We start from the raw sequence: 12,079 nt of genomic DNA on the forward strand, positions 1-12,079 counted from the left end.
CTGAATTTCAGAGCATCTTTCTTTAGGTAACCATTTTCTTTCAAATTTTCAGGAAAGATCTTCTGATATAGTCTGAGCAGGATGATGTTACTCTGTGCTTCAGTATCAAGCTTCAGCTTCAGATTTATGTTTAGTTCATGTCAATTTACACTCTTGTTTAAACTTATCAAATGCCTGCACAACATCATCGGCCTCCCATTTCATCCTGAGTTAGAGCTGTGTATTCATGGTTGTGGCAGCAATCATTTCGTTTTCGTGCAGTTCACTCAGTTTTTTTTCTCTTTCTATACTAATTTGAGTTGATTTTTCTCAAACTAATTCAGCATTTATTTCATTTATATGGTTTGGGGTTTACTCACAAACACCTGCTGCCACCATGTTACGTCTTATGTTTCCCAGAAGTCAAAAATAATTAGAATTTTAGATACAAATATCGGAGCTGAGATGCAGTGCATTTCTCCAGATCTCTCCATGTGCTGTGGAATGATACATTATTACTTTGGTAAACTAACCATCATGCAATAGTCAGTGATGTGGCATTCTGGATATATGTGTATACCTACATGTCAAAATATAGTTCCTAAATCATTTTGAAATATATATAACGACCTTGTAGTCTATAACATGGAATAAGGGGGAAGAATTTCCAATATCTCCTTTATTTATCCTCTCTCCCTTAAACCAATGTTCAATTTCTGATGTTTGCCACTTAGCCTCATTTGGAAAAATAATCAGTAAGACATGTCTTTAATTGGATGTCTACCAAAAGCAATAGTAGTTTCCTTTTAAAGAAAAGTTCCTCTAATAAAATTTCTGCAGTGTTTTCTGGTCCCATTTCTTTCCATTCAAAACAGAAAATGTTTCCTATTCATTTGTCTGAGCAGTTTTAACCTCTGTTGTGGGACTTTTAAACCTATTTTTTCTCAGGTGGGGGTTTCAGGTGGGGTTCAGTTATTGCCGGGCAGACCCCTTTCTGACCCTCTATCTGACTCTCCTTCACTCGGATGTGTGACCAAGAGTCACAGTGACTAGGTCCACCTGCTGGGCACTCAGTATTGGGCAGGGATATTGCTCATTCAACCTCCCTTTGTGGATCATTAATCCAGCATTCTGTTTTTCTTTTCATTTTTTTCCCCCTTTTTTCATGTCAAAGACTACAAGGTCATTGTTATATAAATATTATTCCAAAATTATTTAGGGGTTATATTTGACATGTAGGTATGCACTTATATCAAGAATGCCACATCACTGACAATTGCGTGGCAGTTAATGTACCAAAGTAATAATGTGTCATTCCACAAACAGAAACTAGAGCCATCAACATAAATATCTCATCCCTCAGGGTGGATTCCTGCCTTGAATCCTCCCTCAGTTTCCCAAACCCCCTGTATGGTACAAGTATGGGGTTCTCCCAGATAGTTGAGATTAGCTATGAGTTTAGGGTCATCCATTCTGTTTACCTTAATGTTTTTCCCACTTCGCAAGAAAGTCCATCTGTTTATTCTGGCACTAGATCCTGTTCCTTCCTTCATTTTTCTGTCCAACAACAGTCGGATTGGGTTGTGCTGGGTCAGTAATGGATGCCGGTGAAAATGGTAAAATGTTTCACTGCCCAACAGGTCACTAACAGATGTCCCTCACAGAGGGAAAACCCCTTTTCCGCGTCTGCTAGGACTCTGGACACATCGGCTACTGGTCACAAGTGACCGTTTGTTTCCTGCAGAAGGACTTCACTGAAACTGACGTCGGTGGCTGCAGCCTCCAGATAAAAGTCCTTGTCGGGGTCCACAGCTCCCAGAGCTGGGCCAGTCTGCAAGCCCATTTTCAGTTTAATGAAAGCCTTTTCACATTTGTCATCCCAGTCCCAATGCTCCCTATTCCACTAGGGAGGCTACAGCCTTTTCCAGGTCTTTCCCCACTTCCTTAGAGAAAGTGTATTGTTTCTATGGTTGGGACATGGGGTCTCCCTCTATCCTGACTTCTCCCCCAGTCACTCATCCACAATCATGTTTGTGAACAGTGGAGACTTCCCTATTTTCTTCTACTACAGTCCTATACATTTCCCGTGTCTGAGTTCTCAGAGTTTTTAAATAATAGGATCCTATTGATGTCATTTCCCATGTCTCACCGTGATGTGGAGGAATAACCAACACCTCGTCCGCTATCCATTCCACCCCACAAACAGTTATTTACCACGAGAGGCAACTTCCAATCTGAACCTAAAACTCCCATCCCAGGCTGGTCCCATCTCAATAAAACACACGTCCACTTTGTTGGGGTCCCACCCTTAACATTTAAGGATTTGGATATCGCTCCAGCCACTGTGTCACCTGTAAATCTTCCCAATACAATGGATTCTCCTGTAGATCATAGGAGAGGGTGAATCTACCACGGTGCTGGACACTCCAGTGTCTACAACCTTTCTTTCCCTCCACTGTAATATCTACACGTTGTCTATCATACTCATCATACCTGAGTGGACAAGGATAATCAGGCTGGGTGCAGCCCCTTCCTGCTGAATTTCCCGGGACACCCTCTCCCTGGGCGACATGGACCTGACCCTGGGGAGTGTTTTCGTGCTGACACCATTTCATTGATGGTTGGAATTTCTGTAAACTAGGGGTGTGTGGGTCGAGTCTCTCTTGACTCCGAGTCCCCTGACTCTGGCGCGTGCCCAACGGATGAAAAATTCAGGCCCATGGTCCAAGTGTCCATCTCGTGTGGCTGCTTGTTCCTGTACCACCCTGATGTCACGCTCTCGCTGCCCCTTCTCACTCGACCTCATTCTGTCAGTCGAACTCCCTCCCTCTCTCTCTCTCTCTCTCTCTCTGCCTATCGCGGATTTGTTTTGCAAGTTGCATTCACTCTCTCGTTCTCTCTGTTCTTCCCCTTCTCTCTCTCAAGAAATAAGGAGGGAGAAGATTAAATATGAGGGTAAACTAGACAGTAATATAAAAGAAGATTGCAATAGGTTTTATAGATATATAAAGGGTAAGATGGAGGCAAAAGGGGACATTGGGCCACTGGAAAATGACACTGGAGAAGTAGTAGTGGGGAACAAAGAAATGGCGGAGGAACTGAATAAGTACTTTGCGTCAGTCTTCACAGTGGAAGACACGAGTGACATCCCCAATGTTTAAGAGAGTCGGGGGGCAGAGGTGAGTATGGTGGCCATTACCAAGGAGAAGGTGCTAGGAAAACTGAAAGGTCTGAAGGTGGATAAATCACCTGGACCAGATGGATTACACCCCAGAGTTCTGAAGGAGATAGCTGAAGAGATAGTGGAGGCGTTAGTGGTGATCTTTCAGGAATCACTGGAGTCAGAGAGGGTCCCAGAGGACTGGAAAATCACTAATGTAACCCCCCTGTTTAAGAAGGGAGTGAGGCAAAAGATGGGAAATTACAGGCCAATTAACCTGACCTCGGTCGTTGATAAGATTTTAGAGTCCATTATTAAGGATGAGATTTCAGAATACTTGGAAGTGCATGGTAAAATCGGGCAAAGTCAGCATGGTTTCATCAAGGGGAGGTCATGCCTGACAAATCTGTTAGAATTCTTTGAGGAGATAACGAGTAGGTTAGACAAAGGAGAGCCAATGGATGTTATCTACTTGGACTTCCAGAAGGCCTTTGACAAGGTGCTGCACAGGAGGCTGCTCAGTAAGATAAGAGCCCATGGTGTTAGAGGCAAGGTACTAACATGGATAGAAGATTGGCTGTCTGGCAGGAGGCAGAGAGTGGGTTTAAGGGGGTCCTTCTCAGGATGGCGGCTGGTGACTAGTGGTGTTCCGCAGGGGTCAGTGTTGGGACCACAACTTTTCACTTTATACATTAATGATCTAGATGAAAGGAACTGAGGGCATCCTGGCTAAGTTTGCAGATGATACAAAGATAGGTGGAGGGACAGGTAGTATTGAGGAGGCGGCGAGGCTGCAGAAGGATTTGGACAGGTTAGGAGAATGGGCAAAGAAGTGGCAGATGGAATACAACGTGGGGAAGTGTGAGGTCATGCACTTTGGTAGGAAGAATAGAGGCATAGACAATTTTCTAAATGGGGAGAGAATTCAGAAATCTGGAGTGCAAAGGCACTTGGGAGTCCTAGTCCAGGATTCTCTTAAGGTTAACTTGCAGGTTGAGTCGGTAGTTAGGAAAACAAATGCAATGTTGGCATTTATTTCGAGAGGACTAGAATATAAAAGCAGGGATGTGCTGCTGAGGCTTTATAAGGCACTGGTCAGACCACATTTAGAATATTGTGAGCAATTTTGGGCCCCATATCTCAGGAAGGATGTTCTGGCCTTGGAGAGGGTCCAGAGGAGGTTCATGAGAACGATCCCAGGAATGAAAGGCTTAACATACAAGGAACGTTTGAGGACTCTGGGTCTATACTCGATGGAGTTTAGAAAGTTGAGGGGGGATCTGATTGAAACTTACAGAATACTGAAAGGCCTGGATAGAGTGGACGTGGGGAAGATGTTTCCATTAGTAGGAGAGACTAGGACCCGAGGGCACAGCCTCAGAGTAAAGGGAAGACCTTTTAGAACAGAGATGAGGAGAAACTTCTTTAGCCAGAGAGTGGTGAATCTATGGAAATCATTGCCACAGAAGGCTGTGGAGGCCAGGTCATTGAGTGTATTTAAGACCGAGATAGATAGGTTCTTGATTGGTAAGGGGATCAAAGGTTACGGGGAGAAGGCAGGAGAATGGGGTTGAGAAACTTATCAGCCATGATTGAATGGCGGAGCAGCCTCGATGGGCCGAATGGCCTAATTTCTGCTCCTATGTCTTATGGTCTTACGGTCTCTCTGCCTGTTGTGATTTTGTTCTGTCAGTCATACGTTCTCTTTCTCTGCCTATCGTACGATCTCCCGCTGCCTGTTGCACACACTCGCTCTCTCTCTCTCTCAGCCTTGGAGATGGTTCAAATGAGATTTACTAGGTTTTTACCTGGAATGAGCGGGTTGTCTTAGGGGGAAAGTTTGGACAGGCTGGGCTTGTTTCCACTGGAGTTTAGAAGGGTGAAGGGTGATTTGATTGAAGTATACAAGTTCCTGACCAGTCTTGGCAAGGTGGACGTGAAAAGGATATTTCCCTTGTGGGTGAGTCCAAAACTAGGGATCACTGTTTTAAAATTGGCGATCGCCATTTTAGGACAGAGATGAGGAGAATTTTTTCCTGTCAGAGGATTGTGCGACTTTGTAACTCTCTGCCTCAGAAGGCAGTGGATGCAGGGTCATTGAATATTTATAAGGCAGAGGTAGATGGATCCTTGTTAGGCAAGGGAATCAGAGGTTACCAGGGGTAGATGGGAATGTGGAATTCGAAACACAAGCAGATCAGCCATGATCTTATTGAATGGCGGAGCAGGCTGGAGGGGCCGAATGGTCTACTCCTGTTCCTATTTCTTATGTTCTTATGTCTGTCATGCTCTCACTCTCTCAGTTGTGCCCCTTCTCTCGCTCTGCCTGTCGCGACCTCGTTCCGCCTGTCATTCTCTCTATCTCCGTCTCTCTTTGTTTGTCTCTCTCTCTCACTGTCAGTCATACCCTCTCTCTGTCTGGCACATTTCTCTCCTTTATTTTTCTCACCCTCTCCCTCTCCCTCTCACTGCCTATTACGCTCTCTCTCTCTCTCTCTCTCTCTCTCTCTCTGCCTTCATGAACTAATTCTGCCCTTCCCACCCTTAATCTCTCTGCCAGTCACTCTATAACCCTCTCCCTCTCTCTCTCTGTGCATGTCATACACACTCCATCTCTTGTCAGTCATGATCTCACCTCTCTCTCTCTCTCTGCCCACCACATGCTCTCTCAATCTCTGCCTGTAACACTCTCCCTCTCTCTACCTGTCACGTTGTCTCTCCCTCTCTCTGCCTGTCACATTATCTCTCTCACTCACTTTAAGTCACAGTCTCTGCTCTCTGTTTGTATGTCACCTTCCCTTAATCTTGCTGCCACCTGTCTTACCACTGCTGATCACCATGTCGTGTTATTAGAATGATATAATACCTTGGGCTTATTTACTCTACAAGAGACAAGGCACCAATTTCTTATCGGTGATTGGGTAAACACGTTGTGGGTCAATCATTAAGACTAGGCACATGGTTCTACATAGGTATAAAGCTTGAAGGCATCAGAGCTGTGTGTGTGTGCTCTGCTCAAAGCAAAATGAACCAAGACTGGATCACGTGGCATACTTACCTTCTAGTGATATCACTTAAAGGCATATTATAATCAGTGCTCTCTCTGTGTCATTCATGCTCTCTCATCTCCCTCTCACATGCTCTCTCTCCCTCCTCACCTGTCCCTCTCACTCTATCACAATCTCGTTCTGCCTATCACACTCTCCCCCTCTGTTAACCTCTCACTTTCATTTTATTTATTCTTTCATGGGATGTGGGCATCACTGGTAAGGCCAGCATCTATTACCCATCCCTAATTTCTCTTGATTTGAGTGACTTGCTCAGCCATTTCAGAGGGCAGTTAAGAGTCAACCACATTGCTGTGGGTCTGGAGTCACAGGTAGGCCAGACCAGGTAAGGATGGCAGATTTCTTTCCCCTAAACAACATTAGTGAACCAGGTGGGTTTTTACAACAATGGTTTCAAAGTCATTATTACTGAGAACAGCTTTTAGTTTTAGATTTTATTAATTGAATTTAAACTCTACCAGCTGCTATGATGGGATTTGAACCCATGTCCCCAGAGCATGAGCCTGGGCCACTAGATTACTGCTCCAGTGACATTACCACTACGCCACCATCTCGGTCATGCCCCTTGCCCTCTCTGCCTGTTATGACCTAATTCTGCCTGTTGTACACTCTCTAGCTTTCTGCCTGTCACTCCCCCTTCCTTTCTCCCTCTCTCTGCTGCGTTCCCTCTTGCTCTCTGCCTGTCATGACCTTGTTCCGTCTGTTGCACTGTCTCTGCCTGTCATGCCCCTTCTCTCTCTTTCTCTGACTGGCATATCCTTGTTCCATCTGTTGCTCTCTCTCTCTCTCACACACACACCATCAGTCATGCCCTCTTGGTCTCTCTCTCTCAGTTGCGCCCTCCATCTCTGCCTGTCTCTGTCTCTTTCCGGTCCTATCTCTTTCTGTCTCACTTCCCTTCTCCCACACTTCTCTCTCTCTTTCTCTACCCTTCTCTCTCCCTCCTTTGCCTCGCTCTCTCTTGCTTCTCCCTTTCCCCTTCTCTCTTCCTCTCTCCTTCTATCTGCCTGTGTGTCTCTCTTTCTCTCCCCCTCTGCCTGTCCCTCTCTTCCCTCCTTTCTCCCAGTCTCACTCTCCCTGCTTGTCTCCCTCTGTCTTTCACACTTTCTCCCCCTCTCTCCACCTGTCTCTCCCCATCTCTTTCTGCCTCTCTCTCTTCCTCCCTCGCTGCCTGTTTTTCTCTCTCTCCCACTCTCTTCCCCTCTCACCCTCTCTCCGTCTCTCTCTCTGCTCTTTGTTCCTCTCATTCTATCTCTCTTCCTACCTTTTTCTCTCTTTCTGCCTGCCTTTCTCTCACTCTGCCTCCCTCAATCTGTCTCCCCATTTCTTCCTCTGTCCCCTTCTGTCTTTCTGCCTGCTTGTCTTTCTCTCTCTCTGCCTGTCTCTCTTCCCCTCTCTCTCTCCCTGCCTGTCTGTCTTTCTCTCTCTCTCTCTGCCTGTCTCTCTTCCCCTCTCTCTCTCCCTGCCTGGCTGTCTTTCTCTCTCCACGTCTCGCTCTGTCTCTCTCCCTCTTTCTCTGCCTCTTTCTCTCTGCCTGTCTCTCCCCACTTTCTCTGCCCGTCTTTCCCTCTCTCTCTCTGCCTGTCTCTCTCTCTCCCTCTTTTCCATGTGTTCTTGTTGTCTTTTGGTTTCTAGATGTTGTTAATAATCACACTTTATATATGTAAAGATAAATAACTGTGTTTAATTTTGCCACCCTGTCTGATTCAAAAAAAGAAGCAGATTGAACTGGTTACATACACATCGCTTCAGTCTCTGGTGCAGCTGTGAAATTTGGCCTCCTGGACCACTTGCACATAACACATTAGTTTGAGATAAGTAGTTCCCTGAAGCTATTTAGAGGTATTTACAGATAAAACAACATATAACTGTCTGTCTCTCTATTTGCCTCTTCCCCCTTTCTCTCTCTCTCTCTCCCCTCCTCTCCCTCTCTCCCCTCCTCTCTCTGCCTTTCTCTCTCTCTCTGTCACATCCATTCCCTCCCTACCTGGCATGACCTCACTCCATCTGTCATGCACGCTCTCACTCTCTGCCTGTCATACCCCCTCACTCTCAGCCTGTGCCCTCTATCTCTGTTGCATCTTCTCTCAGCCCATCGCACCCCCTCGCTCTCTGCCTGTTGCGCTCAATCTCTCTCTTCCTGTCATACCCCTCTTTCTCTGCCTGTCACCCTCACTATCTCACTGCCTATCAAGCCCTCTCTTTCCTTTTCTCATTGCCTGTCCCACCCCTCTCTCTCTCTCTCTGTCTCTGCCTGTCACACCATCTTTCTCTTTGCCTGTCACACGCTCTCTCTCATTGTCTGTCACCTCTCTGACTGCCTATCAGGTTATCTCTTCCTCTCTGCCTGTCATAACCTCATTCTGAATGTTGCACTCTCCCTCTGTGCCTGTTGCGCTCTCCCTCTCTCTCTATCACGCCCTCTCTTGCTCACCACCTGTTGTGAGATCATTCTGCCTGTCGCACTCTTGTCCTCTCTGCCTGTCACTGCCTCTCACTCTTTCTCTGTCTGATGCACTCTCACTCTGGCTGTCGTGGCCTTGTTATACCCTCTCCCTCACTCTCTTTCTCTCCCTGCCTGTCACATTCTCTCACTGTCAGATACTATCTCTTCCTCGCTCTCTGCTTGTCTCTCTTTCTCTCTTGTCTGCCTCCGTAATCTCTCTGCCTCTTTCTCTCTACCACAGCCCCTCTCTACCATTCTCTCTCTTGCTCACCCTCTCTTTCTCGCTCACCCACTCTCTCATTCACCTTCTCTCTCACCTCTCTCACACTCCCTCTCTCTCGCTCACCCTCTTTCTCACTCACCCTCTCACTCGTTCTCCCTCTCTTGCCCTCCCTCTCTTCCCCTCCCTCCCTCTCTATCTCACTCTCCCTCACCTTCTTTCTCACACTCCCTCTCACTCACCCTCCATCTCGCTCACCCTCTCTCTCGCTGACCCTCCCTTTTGCTCAACCTCTCTACATCTCCCTGACCCTCCCTCTCTCACTTTCTCACCCCCCTCTCTCTCACCCTCCCTCTCTCTCTCTTGCTCTCCATCTCTCTCACTCATCCTCTCTCTCGCTCACTCTCTCCCGCTCACCTTCTCTCTCGCTCTCCCTCTCTCTCTCACTCAACTTCTCTCGTTCACCCTCTCTCTCGCTCACTTTCTCTCACTCACCCTTTCTCTCTCGCTCACCTTCTCTTGCTCACCCTGCTCTCTCGCACTCCCTCTTGCTCACCCTCACCCTCTCTCCCTTTCTCTCTGCCCCTCTCCCTCCCTCTTTCTCTGTGCCTTTCTTTCTCTGCCTGTCTCATGCTCTCATCTTGTCTCTCCTTGTCTCTCGCTCTCCCTCACTCTTCTCTTTTTCTCTTCCTGTCTCTCTCTCTCTCTGCCTGCCACTCTCTCTATCTCTGCCAGCCCCTCTCTCTCTCTCTCTGCCTGTCTGTCTGTCTCTCTCTTTACCAGCCCCCTTCTCTCTGCCTGTCTCTTTCTCTCTCTCTGCCAGTCTCCCTCTCTTTCTGCAAGCGTCTCTCTCTCTCTCTCTCCATCGCTCTCCCTGTGTCTCTCTCTCTCCCTCTCCACCTCTCTGTCCATCTCTCTCTCTCTCTCCTCCAGTCTCTCTCTCTCTCTGTCTCTCTCTCTCTCTCTATTCCAGAAACTGCAGATCCCTGATTCAGTGCAGTCCTGGGGCCTTGTCACCCTCCCCCTCCCCCTCTCTGTAACGGGGTTTCCTCAGCCTCACTGCAGGGTGTGGGCACCAGGTAAAACCCCCGGGCAGTGTCTTCCCGTTTCCCCTGTGCTCTGTTTAAACTCTTCCCCGGGTGGGGGGTGAATTTCTCATTCTGGTTCATTGCTGATTTTCCCAATCACTAACCGGCTGTGAAAGTTACAGTGAGTGTGACTAACATTTTATTTGTGTCCATCTGTTCCCAGCTCCAGTGACCTTCGACCCTAATACAGCCCATCCTAACCTTCTCCTGTCTGAGGACCTGAGGAACGTGAGAAACACCGGGAAACGGCAGCACCTTCCCAACAATCCGGAGAGATTTGATTCCTGTGTCGATGTCCTGGGATCAGAGGGATTCACATCAGGGAAACATTCCTGGGAGGTGGAGGTGGGGAACAAGACTGAGTGGGATGTGGGTGTGGCCAAGGAATCCAGCAATAGGAAGGGGGAAATCTACCTGAGTCCAGGTAACGGATACTGGGGAATGGCGCTGAGAGAGGGAAATGAATACTGGGTGTGTGAGGGTCCATCGAAACTCTTAGAGCTGAGTGTGAAACCGAGAAAGATTCGAGTCTGTCTGGATTATGAGGGAGGGAAGGTGTCCTTTTATAACTCAGATAACAAGTCCCATATCTACACTTTCACTGCTACATTCACTGAGAAACTCTATCCTTACTTCAGTCCAGGTAGCACTGATGGGGGTAAAAACACAGACCCACTGAAAATCTGTCCCCGGACAGTAACAATCCAGGAGGATGAGGGTTTTATCCCTTCATCCAAATAAAGACTGTGGGTGGGGAAGGGGGGTTTTGTTCCTCTGTCGATGAGGGGCTGGTGTCCTTCACGGATCCTGCCCCCCTCCCATTATCACACACTGTCAGCGGGGGTCGTCGATTCCTCAGGAACCACGGGCTGATATCCCCAGGACCTGGTCGAGGATTCAATTAAAAAGGCCCCACACACTGGGTCACTGGGCGGTGGTGGGGGAGGAGAAGGCCCCACACACTGGGTCACTGGGCATTGGGGGGAGGAGAAGGCCCCACACACTGGGTCACTGGGCACTGGGGGGGAGAAGGCCCCACACACGGGGTCACTGGGTATTGGGGGGAGGAGTAGGCCCCACACACTGGGTCACTGGGCATTGGGGGGAGAAGAGGAGGAGAAGGCCCCACACACTGGGCAGTGGTGGGGGAGGGGAAGGTCCCACACACTGGGTCACTGTGTGGGGGTGGGGAAGGCCCCACACAGGCACTGGGCGGTGGTGGGGGAGGGGAAGGCCCCACACACTGGGTCACTCTGTGGGGGAGGGGATGGCCCCACACACTGGGTCACTGGGCGGTGGTGGGGAGGGGAAGTTCCCACACACTGGGTCACTGTGTGGGGGAGGGGAAGGCCCCACACAGGCACTGGGCGATGGTGGGGGAGGGGAAGGCCCCACACACTGGGTCACTGGGCAGTGGTGAGGGAGGAGAAGGCCCCACACACTGGGTCACTGTGTGGGGGAGGGGAAGGCCCCACACACTGGGTCACTGGGCGGTGGTGGGGGAGGGGAAGTTCCCCATTCTCTGTCTCTGATTTTGGCTTCGGGGTCACTGGTTCTGGGATGGAGCTTTTCCCTGAGTCATCGTGTGACCCGGTGCCTGAGGCAGAGCGGGGCCCTGAACCACTGTCACCCTCCAACCCAGAACCTCCAGAGCAGCCCAGGGAGGAGCCCTTTGCCGTCGATCCTGGGGGTGGGATGGTGACAGAGGAAGGGCCGACTAGTGTGGCTGGGCCACCCGCTGCCCTCTGTGTGGTGGGGGGAGGGGGTTCGGTCACTGACAGTGACAACCCGGAGCAGGAGGGCAGGGGAATGGGGGGAGGAGGAGGGCAGGAGGATGGAGGGGAGGAGGAGTGCGGGGGGAATGGGGGGGGAGGAGGAGGAGGAGGGCAGGGGATGAGGGGGAGGAGGAGGAAAGCGGGGTGGGGGGGAGGAGGAGGGCAGGGGGATGGGGGGAGGAGGAGGAAAGCGGGGTGGGGGGGAGGAGGAGGGCAGGGGGATGGGGGGGTGGAGGAGGGCAGGGGGATGAGGGGGAGGAGGAGGGCAGGGGGATTCGGGGAGGAGGAGGAAAGCGGGGTGGGGGGGGAGGAGGAGGGCAGGGGGATGCGGGGTAGGAGGAGG

The 12,079-nt window shown here is 49.5% G+C and overlaps 1 protein-coding gene across 1 annotated transcript in view; it reads left to right on the top strand.

The window, feature by feature from the left end:
* LOC144695610 (zinc-binding protein A33-like) overlaps nucleotides 1–10,702 on the top strand; it is a 35,485-nt gene extending 24,783 nt beyond the window's left edge. Inside the window, exon 7 of the mRNA XM_078566508.1 lies at nucleotides 10,125–10,702. Within this exon, the coding sequence (XP_078422634.1) occupies nucleotides 10,125–10,702 (578 nt within the window). The remainder of the gene's footprint in view (nucleotides 1–10,124) is intronic.
* The last annotated feature ends 1,377 nt before the right edge of the window (nucleotides 10,703–12,079 follow it).

This window comes from Cetorhinus maximus, chromosome 21 (genome assembly GCF_964194155.1).
Source record: "Cetorhinus maximus chromosome 21, sCetMax3.hap1.1, whole genome shotgun sequence".
Classification (NCBI taxonomy): Eukaryota; Metazoa; Chordata; class Chondrichthyes; order Lamniformes; family Cetorhinidae; genus Cetorhinus; species Cetorhinus maximus.